Raw genomic sequence first — 21,396 nt, forward strand, 5'->3', positions numbered from 1 at the left:
TAGATGATATTAGAATAGATGATGATATTAGAATAGATGATGATATTAGAATAGATGATGATATTAGAATAGATGATATTAGAATAGATGATATTAGAATAGATGATGATATTAGAATAGATGATATTAGAATAGATGATAATATTAGAATAGATGATGATATTAGAATAGGTGATATTAGAATAGATGATATTAGAATAGATGATGATATTAGAATAGATGATGATATTAGAATAGATGATATTAGAATAGATGATGATATTAGAATAGATGATATTAGAATAGATGATAATATTAGAATAGATGATGATATTAGAATAGATGATGATATTAGAATAGATTATATTAGAATAGATGATGATATTAGAATAGATGATTATATTAGAATAGATGATGATATTAGAATAGATGATGATATTAGAATAGATGATATTAGAATAGATGATATTAGAATAGATGATGATATTAGAATAGATGATTATATTAGAATAGATGATGATATTAGAATAGATGATGATATTAGAATAGATGATGATATTAGAATAGATGATGATATTAGAATAGATGATGATATTAGAATAGATGATTATATTAGAATAGATGATGATATTAGAATAGATGATATTAGAATAGATGATGATATTAGAATAGATGATGATATTAGAATAGATGATGATATTAGAATAGATGATAATATTAGAATACATGATATTAGAATAGATGATGATATTAGAATAGATGATGATATTAGAATAGATGATGATATTAGAATAGATGATTATATTAGAATAGATGATGATATTAGAATAGATGATGATATTAGAATAGATGATGATATTAGAATAGATGATATTAGAATAGATGATTATATTAGAATAGATGATATTAGGATAGATGATAATATGAGAATAGATGATTATATTAGAATAATGATGATATTAGAATAGATGATGATATTAGAATAGATGATGATATTAGAATAGATGATGATATTAGAATAGATGATGATATTAGAATAGATGATGATATTAGAATAGATGAACATATTAGAATAGATGATATTAGAATAGATGATAATATTAGAATAGATGATGATATTAGAATAGATGATATTAGAATCGATGATGATATTAGAATAGATGATGATATTAGAATAGATGATATTAGAATAGATGATGATATTAGAATAGATGATGATATTAGAATAGATGATATTAGAATAGATGATATTAGAATAGATGATGATATTAGAATAGATGATGATATTAGAATAGGTGATATTAGAATAGATGATATTAGAATAGATGATGATATTAGAATAGATGATATTAGAATCGATGATGATATTAGAATAGATGATATTAGAATAGATGATAATATTATATTACATGATATTAGAATAGATGATGATATTAGAATAGATGATATTAGAATAGATGATGATTATAATGTCTCCGCTGTCTCGTGGACACAGCTTCACATCAAGTTTATACCGAATCTCAAGGAAAGACACGCTGGTTTGCTTAACTGATGTAATCTTTACTGAGATATAATGAAAGTGCGGTAAAACTGTAAAACAAACATATGAAAGACAGATATAAGCATGGCTATTCAAGTGCCTTACATTATGCATAGCTAATACATAGATAGTCTAACATGTGCTCACTTACTACACACTGAAAACACATTATCTATCTACAAATGCCGAGCATCTCTCTACACAAGATAACTAGCAATTCCTTACTCACAGGCTTTGGTATTTATCAGATTTGCAGTCTGTATTAGCTTTAAGAAGTCCTGTGGATCTGGTCACTGTGGTGGCTGGAGCTGGAATGAATGAGACATGCCGGAGCTAGCCCTATGTTTTAGAGAGAAGGCCCGCCTCTAGGCTTCAAGAAAATGGAGGGTCTTAAAGGAACAGACCCTGCTGAGTGCCAAGCATGTAAAATACATTGCGAAGGCAGCACACTCCCCACCTGGCATACTTTTTGTTATGCCACTAACCCTTGGACAGGAGTAAAACTACTTCAGAAATTGGTCTTGCATACACTTTGGGAATGCCCTGTCTAACAATCCTAACTTCAACCTTTCTAACTCTAGCATCACTACTAGGATCAGTCCCCACAATGAGTCCAATAGGCCACTCGTTCCTGTGGGCCTGAGAGTCTTTCAGTAAAACAACGTCTCCAACTTGTAAATTGGGCTTGTCATCTTGCCATTTCTTGCGTGGCTGGAGTGTCACCAGGTATTCCTGTCTCCATCTCTTCCAGAAAATGTCCGCAAGACTTTGAACTTGTTTCCATTGCTTGGTGTACAAGTCCTTGAGGTCAAAGTCTCCTGTGGGGGCTGTCACTGGTTCCATCTTCTGAGTCAACAGCATTGCAGGTGTCAAGACTGCCGGCATCTCCGGATCTGTGGACACTGGAACCAAAGGTCTGGAGTTCATAATGGCCATGACTTCAGCCAATAGCGTAGTCAAAGCTTCATGTGTGAGGCGAGTAGACCCAACCTTCAGGAGCATGGCATCCAGAATGCGACGAGCTACTCCTATCATCCTCTCCCAGGCTCCTCCCATATGCGATGCGTGAGGAGGATTAAAAGTCCAAGTGCATCCTTGGTTTTGAAGATAGGAACCTGTTTCAGAGTCTGTAGAAATGATCTTCAACTCTTTGCAAGCCCCAATAAAGTTTGTGCCACGGTCTGAACGAATCAATTTTGCTGGTCCTCGGATAGAGAAGAATCTTCTCAAGGCATTGATGAAACTTGAAGTGGATAAAGATTCAATCACTTCAATGTGAACTGCTCTGGTACTCAGGCAGGAGAACAGAACAGCCCAACGTTTACTCTCGGCACTGCCTCCTCTGGTCTTGCGAGAAGAGATGTTCCAAGGGCCAAAAACGTCTAGACCTACGTGAGTGAATGGAGGATCTGAAGAAAGTCTGTCCGCAGGTAAGTTTGACATCTTCTGAACTTCAAGTTTCCCTCTAATCTTCTTGCAGGTCACGCATTTGCTGATCACACTGGAGACTAGTCTCTTACCTCCTATGATCCACAACCCTGCTGACCGTACCGCTCCTTCAGTGAAGTGTCGACCTTGATGTGCGACTTGCTCGTGATAATGTCTCACCAGAAGAAGAGCGATGTGATGATTTTTGGGTATGATGAAGGGATGTCTCTCTTGGATAGTTGTATCTGCTGCCGACAAGCGACCTCCAATTCTTAACACTCCATCTTCGTCGAGGATAGGGTTCAACTTCTTTAGCGTATTGTGTCGAGAAATCTCTTCCTTTTTCATAAGGCTTTGGATTTCTTCTTTAAAGACTTCCTGCTGGATGCATCTGATGATCGTGACCTTGGCTTGTTCAAGGTGGTCATTGCTATGCTGATCAGTATTGGTAGCTCTGCAGGAGGATCTGGCTAGACAGATAAGTTTTCCGATTGCACGGGTCAGCGACTTCCAGCTAGAAAACCTTTCAAATCTATGAGCGCCCAGACTGTCTCTTGTAACTATAGTCCTACAAACTGTCACTTGAGGTTTTACCTCTTTGTCTTGATCTGGTTCTATGAGCTGAAAGGTCTCTACCTGAGTATTTTCTTTGGTTTCTGGTTTACGAAGAAAGGATGGACCTACAAACCAGTTAGTTTGCTTGAGCGCAGCGGCTGGCACTAGTCTTGTCCCATGATCAGCGGGGTTCTTGTCAGTGCTGATGTAATGCCACTGTTCTGGACTTGTAGACTTTCTGATACGTGTCACTCTGTTGGCCACGTATGTATAAAATCTTCTTGAAGCATTGTGAATATATCCTAACACAATCTTGCTGTCTGTATAAAAGTTCATTGCATGGATCTCGATGTCCAGTTCTGTTGTAATCATGTCTGCCATTTCTACAGCTAAGACAGCAGCACAAAGTTCTAGACGTGGGACAGTGTGAGCAGGTCTGGGAGCCAGCTTAGATTTTCCCATGAGGAACCCGACATGGCTTTGTCCCTCAGTGTCTATTACCCTAAGGTAGGCGACAGATGCGATAGCCATAGTGGAGGCGTCAGAGAATATGCATATTTCTCTTCTCTTTGTAGCAGACAAGGAAACAGATACGTATGGTCTAGGGATGTTGAGTTGTTCAAGCTCTAACAATGAGTCTTTCCACAACTTCCACTGCATTTCCTTCTCTTCAGGTAGAGGTATGTCCCAGTCACTTTGTTCTTGCTCAGTAGTGATCTGTCTCAAAAGAGCTTTGCCTTGCATGATGATGGGTGCTACGAACCCCAGGGGGTCGTAAAGACTGTTGACTGTAGATAGGACACCTCTTTTTGTGAATGGCTTCTCTTCTCTGGAGACCCTGAAGGTGAAACTGTCAGTCTTCAGGTCCCAACTAATCCCAAGACTTCTTTGCAAGGGTGGTGATTCTGTTCCTAGATCCAAGTCTTTGAGGTCTTTAGCACGGTCTTCCATTGGAAATGCTTCCATGACTCTGTTGCTGTTGGAAGCTACCTTGTTCAGTCTTATGTTGGATTCTGCCAACATTTCTCTTGTACTTTTCAGGACGTTGATAGCTTCTTCGTTGCTGGAGAAAGAAGCAAGTCCATCATCTACGTAGAAGTTCTTCATGACGAACTGTGTGGCTTCTTGACCATGTCTTTCACCTTGTTGTGCTGCTCGTCTCAGGTTGTAGATAGCTACAGCTGGAGAAGGGCTGTTTCCAAACACATGTACCTTCATCCTGTACTCTGTGATTTCTTTGTTAAAGTCATTGTCTGCATACCACAGGAACCTTAAGTAGTCTCTGTGATCTTCACGAACAAGGAAACAGTAGAACATCTGTTGTACGTCTGCTGTCACTGCTACGAGTTCTTTTCTGAACCTGATGAGTACTCCAAGGAGTGTATTGTTCAGGTCAGGTCCGCTGAGAAGGACATCATTTAGTGAGAGGCCTTTGTGCTTCGCACTAGAGTCAAATACTACCCGTATCTGGCCTGGTTTCTGAGGATGGTACACCCCAAATATTGGTAAGTACCAGTGTTCTTGGTTCTCTTGTAGTGGTGGTGCCTTTTCAGCTTGATCGTTATCAAAGATCTTCTGCATGAAGGCTTGGAAGTGTTTCTTCATATTTGGCTTTCTTTGTAGCATGTGCTGCAACGAGGTGAAGCGTTTCTCTGCTTGTACCTTGTTGTCAGGAAGGCGATGGCGTGGTGACCGGAAGGGTAGAGGGGCTACCCAGCTGCCTGATTTGTCTCTGAAGACTTCTCTGTCCATGATCTCAAGGAAGAGAGTATCTTCCACCGAGGGTGCTAGCTTGTCGTCATCTCGTGTTCTTTCAAACACCTTACAGCCCAGTTCATCTGTATCTCCAGTTGAGGCTAAGTCTTCCATGCACCTCTGGATACTCGGATGATGTGTTGGGTTTACAAGTCTCTCTTTAATGTGTAGACTGTTGGTACATGGGCAAAGACAAGATGTACGACCATTCTGTAACAGATGTGTTCTGTAGACATTTACCTTTTCTGGTTTGTGGAGTCCGTCTAGACATACTTCTCCAACGATGACCCATCCGAGATCAAGGCGTTGTGCAAATGGTGCATTGTGTGGCCCATTGTACTGTTCTCTGACTTTGTGCACTTTGAGGATATCTCTCCCAAGTAGAAGGATGATTGCAGCATCTGGATCTAGTGCTGGTATCTGGTCTGCTATTCGCACCAGATGGGGGTGATGACGAGCAACTTCAGGTGTGGGATCTCTGACCTGTCGTCTGGTATCTCATCACATTCTATGAGGGTAGGAAGAGTCACCTTTGTCTTTCCATCTAATGACTCAATGATGTAGTTGTTTGCTCTTCTCCCTGTTGTCTCTACAACTCCAGAACAAGTCTTCAGGGTGTATGGAGTTGGACTTCCTTTGTCACCGAAGAGGTCAAAGAACTCTGTTTTTGCCAGAGATCTGTTACTCTGTTCATCCAAGACTGTGTACATCTTGATTGCTTTTTCTCTGAAGCCTGCAGGATACACCTTGACTAAGCATATCTTGGAACATGATCTGGGGCGGCCCTGCTCTGTACAGATCTCAGTACACTTTGAGGTTACTGTTGGCGTTGTACTCTCGCCTTGCTCCCCACCATGATCTTCTTGAGTTGCTGGAACTTCTTGTTTACATGGTGGTGGTCCTGGGTGCAGTGCTGACAGGTGTTTATCACTGTTGCACTCTGTGCATTTTATTGTTTTTGTACAGTCTTTTGCAAGATGCTGAATTGAACCGCAACATCTGAAACAAATGTGATTGTCTTTAAGGTAAGCTTTGCGCTCTTCTAACGTCTTACTTCTGAAACTGCGACATTTTCTTAGTGGATGAGGCTTGTTGTGGATTAGACATATTTTGTCTGGCTCCTCAACTTTCTTACTTGTGTTGTCTTCCTGATTGACTGCAGACTCAGGCGAGACTTCTGTCTTACGTACAGAAACTGTTGCTCTGCGTTCTTTGTAAGGCGTTGGATGTTTTTGCTCTACCTTTGGGGAGCTTGCAGTTCTCTTGTTCAGGAAAGCAAAGCTTGGATCATTGCGTGTTTCAGCTTGATCTACGATGAATTCAGCAAGGAAGGCAAATGATGGAAATGCGACTCGTTGTTCTTTCTTGTATCTTGATGCTTGAGTGACCCACCTTTCCTGCAAGTTGAAAGGAAGTTTCTCGATTATGGGATCAACTCCACGTGCTGTATCTAAGTATGAGAGACCTGGCAGATATCCACTAGACTTAGCGGCTTCTATTTCTAAGAGTAGGTCCCCAAACCCTCTCAGCTTTTGATTGTCTTTGTTTGTCATTCTTGGATAGTTTTCTATCCTCTTCAGAAGAGCATCTTCAATCACTTCAGGTGACCCATAGCAGTGTTCTAGTCTCCTCCACACTATTGCAAGTCCTGCTGCTGCGTCATGAACATGTACTGATCTGATTCTTTGGGCTTGCTCAGTGGACTCTGGTCCTAGCCATTTGACGAGCAGATCAAGCTTTTCTCTGTCTGTCAGATCTAAGTCTTGGGTACCGCTTAGGAAAGATGACTTCCAGGCCCAGTAGTTTTCTGGACGGTCATCGAATTTCATGAGACCAGCGCTCACTATCTCACGGCGCATCAGGAATCTTGCTACCTCTGTAGCTCTTGCTGCATCTGGTGAATACTTCCTGGGTGTAAACTCAGGGTATGGCTGCGGCTGGTAAGGCTGATGAGGTACTTGACTAAGTCTGCTTTCTTCTCCTCTGTTGTAAGTCTTTCTGCTATAATCCAGACTTGTATTTGCTTGAGGAGGGAGTACATCAGCATCCGTTTGCACTCTTGTCAGGTTGGCAGATTGGTCTCTGAGGATGTGACCACTTGACTTCCTACCCTGAGGTTCTGATTCAGTCTTGCAGTGTTGCGTATAATCAAAGTTGCTTATTGCTGGTGGAGTCAATGATGGCCTTGATGTGTCATTGAACTGCTGGTCAGTGTACATGGTTGCTTGTGACTGTATGTACTCACGGGTACGTTGGCTTGCGCTGAGGGGTGACATCTGGGTTTCTATGTCAGCGAACTGAGCTTCGGCAGCCCTTGTGAGAACTTCTGCCTCGGCTAAGGCTGCTGCAGCGTTTTTCTGCTGTTGCAGTAAGTGTAAAGATGCTTGCACTTCAGCTTTTCTTCTAAGTGCTTCAGCTTGTTCTTTCATCAATTCAGCTTCCTGCTTTGCATAGGACGCCATTGCACAAGCTGCCTCTGCTTTCGCTCTTGCCTTAGTTGCTATGGCGCTAGCGGATGACAGGCTGGTGGTGCTTGAGTGTCTAGAACTATGGCGTTTAAATCTTGATGCATCGGCGCTAACCGAAGTTAGATTTGTTTGACTGGACGCTCTAGACAATGTTGTGCACCTAGATCTACTTCTTTGCAAGGTGTCTTCCTCTTTATAGGAGCATTGAGGGTTAACTGTCAGAGTGCTGTTCTCTGGGTTCTGCATCTTGATTTAGCTGGCAGCGCAGATAATGATGATGACTGGACACAGCACAGCGGTGTTATAGCACGTGAGAGAATTAGTTTCACTTTCTAGTGCTTCGCGCCCTTACTCCGACACAGACTGCAGGGCACAGGATTTATGAGTCTTTTTTACTGTTGCAGACGATTCAAAGCTGATTAACTGCTTCTGATAACGTTTTAAAAGCCTTTTTACTATAATGTCTCCGCTGTCTCGTGGACACAGCTTCACATCAAGTTTATACCGAATCTCAAGGAAAGACACGCTGGTTTGCTTAACTGATGTAATCTTTACTGAGATATAATGAAAGTGCGGTAAAACTGTAAAACAAACATATGAAAGACAGATATAAGCATGGCTATTCAAGTGCCTTACATTATGCATAGCTAATACATAGATAGTCTAACATGTGCTCACTTACTACACACTGAAAACACATTATCTATCTACAAATGCCGAGCATCTCTCTACACAAGATAACTAGCAATTCCTTACTCACAGGCTTTGGTATTTATCAGATTTGCAGTCTGTATTAGCTTTAAGAAGTCCTGTGGATCTGGTCACTGTGGTGGCTGGAGCTGGAATGAATGAGACATGCCGGAGCTAGCCCTATGTTTTAGAGAGAAGGCCCGCCTCTAGGCTTCAAGAAAATGGAGGGTCTTAAAGGAACAGACCCTGCTGAGTGCCAAGCATGTAAAATACATTGCGAAGGCAGCACAATGATATTAGAATAGATGATAATATTAGATTACATGATATTAGAATAGATGATATTAGAATAGATGATGATATTAGAATAGATGATGATATTAGAATAGATGATGATATTAGAATAGATGATGATATTAGAATAGATGATGATATTAGAATAGATGATGATATTAGAATAGATGATGATATTAGAATAGATGATGATATTAGAATAGATGATATTAGAATAGATGATGATATTAGAATAGATGATGATATTAGAATAGATGATGATATTAGAATAGATGATGATATTAGAATAGATGATGATATTAGAATAGATGATGATATTAGAATAGATGATATTAGAATAGATGATAATATTAGAATAGATGGTATTAGAATAGATGATGATATTAGATTATATTAGAATAGATGATGATATTAGAATAGATGATAATATTAGAATAGATGATTATATTAGAATAGATGATGATATTAGAATAGATGATAATATTAGAATAGATGATGATATTAGAATAGATGATGATATTAGATTATATTAGAATAGATGATGATATTAGAATAGATGGTATTAGAATAGATTATGATATTAGAATAGATGATATTAGAATAGATGATATTAGAATAGATGATTATATTAGAATAGATGATGATATTAGAATAGATGGTATTAGAATAGATGATGATATTTGATTATATTAGAATAGATGATGATATTAGAATAGATGATGATATTAGAATAGATGATATTAGAATAGATGATGATATTAGAATAGATGATGATATTAGAATAGATGATGATATTAGAATCGATGATGATATTAGAATAGATGATGATATTAGAATAGATGATATTAGAATAGATGATTATATGAGAATAGATGATATTAGAATAGATGATATGAGAATAGATGATAATATTAGAATAGATGATAATATTAGAATAGATGATGATTTTAGAATAGATGATATTAGAATAGATGATGATATTAGAATAGATGATAATATTAGAATAGATGATATTAGAATAGATGATGATATTAGAATAGATGATAATATTAGAATAGATGATATTAGAATAGATGATGATATTAGAATAGATGATAATATTAGAATAGATGATATTAGAATAGATGATGATATTAGAATAGATGATGATATTAGAATAGATGATGATATTAGAATAGATGATAATATTAGAATAGATGATATTAGAATAGATGACGATATTAGAATAGATGATGATATTAGAATAGATGACGATATTAGAATAGATGATAATATTAGAATAGATGATTATATTAGAATAGATGATATTAGAATAGATGATATTAGAATAGATGATGATATTAGAATAGATGATATTAGAATAGATGATGATATTAGAATAGATGATAATATTAGAATAGATGATATTAGAATAGATGATAATATTAGAATAGATGATAATATTAGAATAGATGATGATATTAGAATAGATGATGATATTAGAATAGATGATGATATTAGAATAGATGATGATATTAGAATAGATGATATTAGAATAGATAAAATTAGAATAGATGATGATATTAGAATAGATGATGATATTAGAATAGATGATTATATTAGAATAGATGATTATATTAGAATCGATGATGATATTAGAATAGATGATGATATTAGAATAGATGATATTAGAATAGATGATTATATGAGAATAGATGATATTAGAATAGATGATATGAGAATAGATGATAATATTAGAATAGATGATGATATTAGAATAGATGATGATTTTAGAATAGATGATATTAGAATAGATGATGATATTAGAATAGATGATAATATTAGAATAGATGATATTAGAATAGATGATGATATTAGAATAGATGATAATATTAGAATAGATGATATTAGAATAGATGATGATATTAGAATAGATGATGATATTAGAATAGATGATGATATTAGAATAGATGATGATATTAGAATAGATGATAATATTAGAATAGATGATATTAGAATAGATGACGATATTAGAATAGATGATGATATTAGAATAGATGACGATATTAGAATAGATGATAATATTAGAATAGATGATTATATTAGAATAGATGATATTAGAATAGATGATATTAGAATAGATGATGATATTAGAATAGATGATATTAGAATAGATGATGATATTAGAATAGATGATAATATTAGAATAGATGATATTAGAATAGATGATAATATTAGAATAGATGATAATATTAGAATAGATGATGATATTAGAATAGATGATGATATTAGAATAGATGATGATATTAGAATAGATGATGATATTAGAATAGATGATGATATTAGAATAGATGATATTAGAATAGATAAAATTAGAATAGATGATGATATTAGAATAGATGATTATATTAGAATAGATGATGATATTAGAATAGATGATTATATTAGAATAGATGATTATATTAGAATAGATGATTATATTAGAATAGATGATATTAGAATAGATGATAATATTAGAATAGATTATGATATTAGAATAGATGATAATATTAGAATAGATGATTATATTAGAATAGATGATTATATTAGAATAGATGATGATATTAGAATAGATGATGATATTAGAATAGATGATATTAGAATAGATGATAATATTAGAATAGATGATGATATTAGAATAGATGATGATATTAGAATAGATGATATTAGAATAGATGATATTAGAATAGATGATATTAGAATAGATGATGATATTAAAATAGATGATATTAGAATAGATGATGATATTAGAATAGATGATGATATTAGAATAGATGATGATATTAGAATAGATGATGATATTAGAATAGATGATTATTTTAGAATAGATGATGATATTAGAATAGATGATGATATTAGAATAGATGATATTAGAATAGATGATGATATTAGAATAGATGATGATATTAGAATAGATGATTATATTAGAATAGATGATGATATTAGAATAGATGATGATATTAGAATAGATGATGATATTAGAATAGATGATGATATTAGAATAGATGATGATATTAGAATAGATGATGATATTAGAATAGATGATATTAGAATAGATGATGATATTAGAATAGATGATGATATTAGAATAGATGATGATATTAGAATAGATGATTATATTAGAATAGATGATGATATTAGAATAGATGATGATATTAGAATAGATGATGATATTAGAATAGATGATGATATTAGAATAGATGATGATATTAGAATAGATGATATTAGAATAGATGATAATATTAGAATAGATGATGATATTAGAATAGGTGATATTAGAATAGATGATATTAGAATAGATGATGATATTAGAATAGATGATGATATTAGAATAGATGATGATATTAGAATAGATGATATTAGAATAGATGATGATATTAGAATAGATGATTATATTAGAATAGATGATGATATTAGAATAGATGGTGATATTAGAATAGATGATGATATTAGAATAGATGATATTAGAATAGATGATGATATTAGAATAGATGATTATATTAGAATAGATGATGATATTAGAATAGATGATGATATTAGAATAGATGATTATATTAGAATAGATGATGATATTAGAATAGATGATGATATTAGAATAGATGATGATATTAGAATAGATGATATTAGAATAGATGATTATATTAGAATAGATGATATTAGGATAGATGATTATATTAGAATAGATGATATTAGAATAGATGATTATATTAGAATAATGATGATATTAGAATAGATGATGATATTAGAATAGATGATGATATTAGAATAGATGATATTAGAATAGATGATGATATTAGAATAGATGATGATATTAGAATAGATGATGATATTAGAATAGATGATGATATTAGAATAGATGATGATATTAGAATAGATGATGATATTAGAATAGATGATGATATTAGAATAGATGAACATATTAGAATAGATGATATTAGAATAGATGATAATATTAGAATAGATGATGATATTAGAATAGATGATATTAGAATCGATGATGATATTAGAATAGATGATATTAGAATAGATGATATTAGAATAGATGATGATATTAGAATAGATGATGATATTAGAATAGATGATATTAGAATAGATGATATCAGAATAGATGATGATATTAGAATAGATGATGATATTAGAATAGGTGATATTAGAATAGGTGATATTAGAATAGATGATGATATTAGAATAGATGATATTAGAATCGATGATGATATTAGAATAGATGATATTAGAATAGATGATGATATTAGAATAGATGATGATATTAGAATAGATGATGATATTAGAATAGATGATTATATTAGAATAGATGATTATATTAGAATAGATGATGATATTAGAATAGATGATGATATTAGAATAGATGATATTAGAATAGATGATGATATTAGAATAGATGATGATATTAGAATAGATGATAATATTAGAATAGATGGTATTAGAATAGATGATGATATTAGATTATATTAGAATAGATGATGATATTAGAATAGATGATAATATTAGAATAGATGATGATATTAGAATAGATGGTATTAGAATAGATGATGATATTAGATTATATTAGAATAGATGATGATATTAGAATAGATGGTATTAGAATAGATTATGATATTAGAATAGATGATATTAGAATAGATGATATTAGAATAGATGATTATATTAGAATAGATGATGATATTAGAATAGATGGTATTAGAATAGATGATGATATTTGATTATATTAGAATAGATGATGATATTAGAATAGATGATATTAGAATAGATGATGATATTAGAATAGATGATGATATTACAATAGATGATGATATTAGAATCGATGATGATATTAGAATCGATGATGATATTAGAATAGATGATGATATTAGAATAGATGATATTAGAATAGATGATATTAGAATAGATGATGATATTAGAATAGATGATGATATTAGAATAGATGATGATATTAGAATAGATGGTGATATTAGAATAGATGATGATATTAGAATAGATTATATTAGAATAGATGATGATATTAGAATAGATGATATTAGAATAGATGATGATATTAGAATAGATGATGATATTAGAATAGATGATATTAGAATAGATGATGATATTAGAATAGATGATATTAGAATAGATGATGATATTAGAATAGATGATGATATTACAATAGATGATGATATTAGAATCGATGATGATATTAGAATCGATGATGATATTAGAATAGATGATGATATTAGAATAGATGATATTAGAATAGATGATATTAGAATAGATGATGATATTAGAATAGATGATGATATTAGAATAGATGATGATATTAGAATAGATGGTGATATTAGAATAGATGATGATATTAGAATAGATTATATTAGAATAGATGATGATATTAGAATAGATGATATTAGAATAGATGATGATATTAGAATAGATGATGATATTAGAATAGATGATATTAGAATAGATGATGATATTAGAATAGATGATATTAGAATAGATGATGATATTAGAATAGATGATATTAGAATAGATGACGATATTAGAATAGATGACGATATTAGAATAGATGACAATATTAGAATAGATGATTATATTAGAATAGATGATATTAGAATAGATGATGATATTAGAATAGATGATGATATAAGAATAGATGATGATATTAGAATAGATGATTATATTAGAATAGATGATATTAGAATAGATAATATTAGAATAGATGATATTAGAATAGATGATATTAGAATAGATGATGATATTAGAATAGATGATGATATTAGAATAGATGATGATATTAGAATAGATGATATTAGAATAGATGATTATATTAGAATAGATGATATTAGGATAGATGATAATATGAGAATAGATGATTATATTAGAATAATGATGATATTAGAATAGATGATGATATTAGAATAGATGATGATATTAGAATAGATGATGATATTAGAATAGATGATGATATTAGAATAGATGATAATATTACAATAGATGATATTAGAATAGATGATGATATTAGAATAGATGGTGATATTAGAATAGATGATATTAGAATAGATGATGATATTAGAATAGATGATATTAGAATAGATGATATTAGAATAGATGATATTAGAATAGATGATATTAGAATAGATGATGATATTAGAATAGATGATATTAGAATAGATGATGATATTAGAATAGATGATATTAGAATAGATGATATTAGAATAGATGATGATATTAGAATAGATGATGATATTAGAATAGATGATATTAGAATAGATGATGATATTAGAATAGATGATATTAGAATAGATGATATTAGAATAGATGATGATATTAAAATAGATGATATTAGAATAGATGATATTAGAATAGATGATGATATTAGAATAGATGATGATATTAGTATAGATGATGATATTAGAATAGATGATATTAGAATAGATGATGATATTAGAATAGATGATGATATTAGAATAGATGATGATATTAGAATAGATGATGATATTAGAATAGATGATATTAGAATAGATGATATTAGAATAGATGATATTAGAATAGATGATATTAGAATAGATGATGATATAAGAATAGATGATGATATTAGAATAGATGATAATATTAGAATAGATGATGATATTAGAATAGATGATTATATTAGAATAGATGATTATATTAGAATAGATGATATTAGAATAGATGATATTAGAATAGATGATATTAGAATAGATGATTATATTAGAATAGATGATTATATTAGAATAGATAGTATTAGAATAGATGATTATATTAGAATAGATGATATTAGAATAGATAATATTAGAATAGATGATATTAGAATAGATGATGATATTAGAATAGATGATGATATTAGAATAGATGATGATATTAGAATAGATGATATTAGAATAGATGATATTAGAATAGATGATTATATTAGAATAGATGATATTAGGATAGATGATAATATGAGAATAGATGATAAGGGTACATTCACATATATTGGATTTTGCGCAGATTTGATGCGCAGGATTTGTAACTGCGGATTAGAAACTGTGCTCAGTCATTTAGTTCAGTTCATTTAGTTTTACTTACATCCATCAATTGGGTTATTCATTCCTTTTACTTTCTGAAAGACCTTGTGGGCGGAGACCTCAGCCGGGAACCTCCTACGCTGGCCAGAAAATGACTCTTCACCATATGATCTTTAACATTCCTTGTACACCAAAGAAATGTAGAGCTTACACTTAATTGAGTCAAAAATAAAATCCAATTTTATTATCACATAACATTAACCTGTTCAGGAACCATGACGTACATGTACGGCCGTGGGAATTTCGATCAGCAGGCACCCCGCGCAAATGCCCAAGGGGGTCATCATGTCGGTGATCGCAGCAAATCGCTGGTGAGTTCACACCAGCGATTTGCGCAATTCCGGGTCATACAGGTCTGTGGTGACCCGGAAAATAAGGGGGATCGGGGTTGTCCAAGACACCCATGATCCCCCTGAAGGGATAGGAGTGAGGTGGCAGGGGTGCCACCCCTCCTATCACTGCTATTGGTCATATTGAAGCGACGAACAATAGCAGATCAGGGGGGGTGACTTTTGGTTTCGCCATTCTGCCCACCCACAATAGGTGCGGAAGAACGGGGAAACCGAGGAGGACTGGCGCCGAAGTCCACTTACCTCTCAGCTGCGGCGATGACGTCCGGCTGGCTCACTGGATCCTACGGAAGCCGGTGAGTTGCCTAGCAACATCTGGAGGGCTACAGTTCGAGACCACTATACAGTGGTCTCTAAACTGTAGCCCTCCAGATGTTGCAAAACTACAACTCCTAGCATGCCCACACAGCTGTTTGCTGTTTGGCCATGCTGGGATTTGTAGTTTTGCAACATCTGGAGGGCCACAGTTTGGAGATCACTGTGCAGTGGTCTCTAAACTGTAGCTTTTCAGCTGGAGGCACACTGGTTGGAAAATACCGAGTTAGGTAGCAGAACCTAAGTGAAGGTTTTCCAACCAGTGTGCCGCCACAGCGCAAACTCTTAGCGGTAAACTCACTGTAAACCTCTGCCAGTGCAAATGTATCCTAAAAACACTACACTACACTAACACATAATAAAGGGTAAAACACTACAAATGCTCCCCCTTACAGTGTCCCCCCAATAAAAATGAAAAACTTATCGTACGGCAGTGTTTCCAAAACCGAGCCTCCAGCTGTTGCAAAAGAACAACTCCCAGCATTTCTGGACAGCCACTGACTGTCCAGGCATGCTGGGAGTTTAGCAACAGCTGGAGGCACCCTGTTTGGAATCACTGCCGTAGAATACCTCTTTGTCCACCCCTATGCAATCCCTAATTTAGTCCTCAAATGCGCATGGGGCTCTCACTTGGGAGCCCTGTCGTATTTCAAGGAAAAAGTTTAGGGCCATATATGGGGTATTTCCGTACTCAGGAGAAATTGCACTACAAATTTTGGGGGGCTTTTTCTCATTTTACCCCTTATGAAAAGGAAAAGTTGGGGGGGAAACCAGCCTTTTAGTGTAAAAAAAAAAAAAAAAATTAGCACTAACATTCTGGTGTTGCCCCCTACTTTTTATTTTCATATGCGGTAATAGGAAAAAAAGACCCCCAAAATTTGTAACAACTTCTCCTGAGTACGGAAATACCCGATATGTGGGCGTAAATGCTCTGCGGGCGCACAACAAAGCTCAGGAGTGAGAGCGCACTATGTACATTTGAGGCCTAAATTGGTGATTTGCACAAGGGTGGCTGATTTTACAGCGGTTCTGACATAAACGCAAAAAAATAAATACCCACATGTGACCCCATTTTGGAAACTACACCCCTCACGGAATGTAACAAGGGGTATAGTGCGCCTTAACATCCTACAGGTGTTTGACAAATTTCCGTTAAAGTTGGATGGGAAAATGAAAAAAAAAATAGTTTTCACTAAAATGCTGGTGTTACCCTAACTTTTTCATTTTCACAAGGGAAAATAGGAAAAAAGCCCCCAAAATTTGTAACCCCATTTTTTCTGAGTGAGAACATACCCCATATATGGATGTAAAGTTTTCTGCGGGCGAACAACAATGCTCAGAAGAGGAGCGCCATTGGGCTTTTGAAGAGAAAATTTGTCTGGAATTGAAGGCTACATGTGTTTACAAAGCCCCATAGTGCCAGAACAATGGACCCCATTTGTGACCCCATTTTGGAAACTACACCCCTCACGAAATGTAATAAGGGGTACAGTGAGCATTTATGTTTCTATAATTTTTTTGCCTGCACACTGACGTTGGGTTCCAAAGAGATCTTCAAAACCCAAAAATGAAGAGTGCATTCGTGAATTTCATAAGTGAAGTGCATTTAAAAAAAAAAAAATACTTTAATTTATAGCTGAATTTCCATATATACAGGGAGGAGAGTTGTCATGTGACATATTCCTCCCGTAGTGTAGTCTATTAGGTGGTAACAATCTATAAGCAGTAAGGTACAGGCGATCCTGAGGGTCCTCCTAGGGTGGCCATATAAGCCCCTTTATCCTAAGAGTTAGCGCAGGATGTGCCCCCTCTAGTGGATGAAGCGGAGATCAGAATAGGTCGGCGGCGCTGTGATTCTTCTAACCGCACAGGATGGTTTGCGCTGCAGCTGAGGACCATAACGTGCGCACGAGCGATTGCAATGAAAATTTTTAGGGTATATAGTAAATTTAGGGAAGGAGATTTATCAAGGGAGTTAGAGGTTTTTTTTGCTTACAAAAGTTGCTAAATAAGTCGCACATGCGCGTAAGCAACTTTTTGTGTGACTTTTGTGGGTAAACAAATAATACCAGTCAGCCCTACCTAAGCAATTTTCAGTTTTCACTTTGCAGTGGTCGGGAATGTATAAAGTGCCAAAGTCGCACGGAAGCAAAAAAAAAAAGTCGCACACCCTCTTCATAAAGTCGCAAGTGTAAGCCAGGTCTGACCTTTGACCTATTTGTGCGACTTTTTGCGCAGCTCAGCTCCCCGTCACCCACTAACATCTCCCACTGTCTGCAAGCGTTTGGGACTAAAACTCCCAGCATGTCCTCACTGTAAGGGCATTCTGGGACTTGTAGTCCTGCAGTCGCTAGTGGGTGGGTGGTAGATGCGGGCGGGCAGGTGGTTGGAGAGCTTTACAAAAAGTCACACGAAAAGTTGCAAGTGCTGGGGCAAAAACAGCTAGCGCCAGTCCCCAATTTTTACCCTGGTACCCACCGCCTCAGGGGGGTCGGGAAGAGCCGGTACCGACAGGCCCAGAGAAAATGGCGTGCCAGGGTTATTTAAGCTCGGGAGGGCCAGTAACAATTAGGGATCAACCGATTATCGGTATGGCCGATATTATCGGCCGATAATCACGATTTTGGGCATTATCGGTATCGGCAATTATCTTGCCGATAATGCCCCGCCCCCCGCATCGCCCCCACCGCACCGCGATCGCCACCCCCTCGACCCGCCGCACCGCCGACCCACCGCACCCCCCACCGTGATGCTAGGCGGTATACCGGTATGGATTTTTCCCATACCGCTATACCGGTCGGGCCCCTCCCCCACCCTCCCAGTCAATAAAAAAATTAAACTTACCCGTAATGGGGGTGGTCCGGGCCATCCATCCATCGTTCCTGTAGCGTCCGGGGGCGTTCCGGGTGGTCCGGTCCGGGCTGTCCTTCTTCTCCGGCGGTCATCTTCTCCACTCCGGGAAGGCTCCGGCCTAGTACGCTGCATAGACGCCGCTACGCCGTGACGTCAGGTGCGTCGCTGCGCACGGGCGTCACTGCGCAGCGGCGTCTATGCAGCGTACTAGGCCGGAGCCTTCCCGGAGTGGAGAAGATGACCGCCGGAGAAGAAGGACAGCCCGGACCGGACCACCCGGAACGCCCCCGGACGCTACAGGAACGATGGATGGATGGCCCGGACCACCCTGACAGGTAGGGGAGAGAAGCGGGTGGTGGCGGCGGCGGCCTATGGCCCCGCAAAAGCCACTGCACATCATTGATTTAAAGCGCCCGCTCTAAATCAATGATCTGCAGCAGTGTCGCAGGGGGTTAAATAGCCGATAACTTATACCGGAATATCGGTATAAGTTATCAGCTATCGGCCCTAACCTGCTCCGATTATCGGCATCGGCCCTAAAAAAAAGATATCGGTCGATCCCTAGTAACAATGGTCCTTGCCCACCCTGGTGACGTCAGGCTGTTGCTGCTTGGTTGGTATCTGGCTGAGAATGAAAATAGGGGGGGGGGGGGAATCCTATGCATTTTTTTTATTTTTTTATTATTTATGAAAAAAACGTGTGGGGTATATTTTCATTTTCAGCCAGATACCAACAAAGTAGCAACAGCCTGACGCTATCAGGGTGGGCAAGGACCATTGTTATTGGCCCTCCCCAGCCTAAATAACGCCAGCCTGTTACCATCTAGGCCCAGGAGCATCATTTTTGATCCTCTGGGCCTGTTGGTACCGGCTCTTCCTGGCATCCCTGTGTTTTTGGGGCTAACACTAAGCCCCAGCTTAGTAATGGATTCCGTCTATAAGACAGCTTCCACTACTAAGCCTGTAAAGTAAATTAAAAAAAAAATAACAACACATTTATAAAACTTTTATTTAAAAAAAAAACACTCCCCCACAAGCGCTCGGTAACTATTAAACAAAAACAAAAAAAAACGCTGGTCAACGTAGTAGTCCACCAAATCTGAAGTAGTCCACAGGATACACAGATCTGAAATGAGAAGAAAAAAAATTGGTTAGAACATTTAGGTAGAAAAAAATGGTAAAAAATGTAATAAACATACATATACATATATATATATATATATATATATATCGCACATTTTTTTTCACAGCTGCGACTTGATGTGAGGTTACAAAGTGCTGTTCTAAAGTCATTTATTGTTTTTTGCTTATGTAAGCCAAATTTATCAACCCCCTCTGATAGTAAAATAAATATGTCACACATAAGCAAAACCTAAAGCAAAAAGAAAATGACTACAGAACTCGCTTACCATAACGAGAGGTCTCCCCTCCCCAAACCATTACACCTCCTACACTACAGGACTGTTCACACCTGACAGGAAGGGCTCATCCATTCATGCTGCTTGTGCCCAATTATACCCCCCAGCCCCCCCCCCCCCCCCCCCAGCACGGGGCCACAGAGATCTGGATCCATCTGATCAGGTGATGTTTCTGCTCAGTGAGACCATTTTTGTTTCCCATCCCTTCCTGCATGCCTGGACCTAATTAGGATCAAATGGAGCCACCGTATGGGAAATGGTAAATTGAGGGTCCTGTTTGGGTTGTCAGAAGGTATCCTATAGGTTGTAAATGTAAATTACATCTAACCCCTGTTCTCAGTTCTGGATATAGAAGTTGGACTAGTGATGTTACCTCCTCCTCCCTGTACAATGACCTCTGCACAGGTCACAGAGCAAGCCCAGAAAAGGCGTCACTAGGGTCCCCTCCAGTCTATTGATTCCTATGATCATTGGGGGGGGGGGGGGGAGGCATATATTTCTAAATGTTGTTATAAGCAGAAAAATCTCTGGTGAACATTCCCTAGAGTCAGTGCCCGGAGTGACCCCAAAAAGAAGGAAACTATAAAGGGGGGATCATCTCATCTCCTCTGTATTCTCTTCTGGGGTCAGGTGACCATCAAAAACTGCAACAAAACC

General features: G+C 36.1%; 3 protein-coding genes across 5 annotated transcripts in view; 1 reads left to right on the plus strand and 2 right to left on the minus strand.

Moving 5' to 3' along the window:
* LOC130306231 (uncharacterized) overlaps window positions 1-21,396 on the minus strand; it is an 870,792-nt gene that overhangs the window by 253,093 nt on the left and 596,303 nt on the right. The gene's annotated exons all lie outside the window — the stretch shown is intronic.
* Window positions 1-21,396, plus strand: part of LOC130299622 (zinc finger protein 271-like) — a 118,904-nt gene that overhangs the window by 27,644 nt on the left and 69,864 nt on the right. The window lies entirely within an intron of this gene.
* LOC130281981 (uncharacterized) lies at window positions 5,370-16,328 on the minus strand. Of its 3 annotated transcripts, XM_056529956.1 has the most exons (3): window positions 15,805-16,328; window positions 8,486-8,564; window positions 5,370-8,306 (listed from the first exon to the last, which is right to left on the minus strand). In XM_056529956.1, exon 3 carries the CDS (start codon window positions 7,969-7,971, stop codon window positions 5,686-5,688), a length of 2,286 nt encoding a protein of 761 aa, XP_056385931.1. In that variant the 5' UTR covers window positions 7,972-8,306; window positions 8,486-8,564; window positions 15,805-16,328; the 3' UTR covers window positions 5,370-5,685. The 3 variants fall into 3 exon arrangements, with proteins under 3 accessions (XP_056385931.1, XP_056385784.1, XP_056385854.1); XM_056529809.1 differs by having other exon boundaries at window positions 5,370-8,621; XM_056529879.1 differs by lacking the exon at window positions 15,805-16,328 and having other exon boundaries at window positions 8,486-8,693.

The sequence above is a fragment of the Hyla sarda genome, chromosome 1 (genome assembly GCF_029499605.1).
Source record: "Hyla sarda isolate aHylSar1 chromosome 1, aHylSar1.hap1, whole genome shotgun sequence".
NCBI classification, from domain to species: Eukaryota; Metazoa; Chordata; class Amphibia; order Anura; family Hylidae; genus Hyla; species Hyla sarda.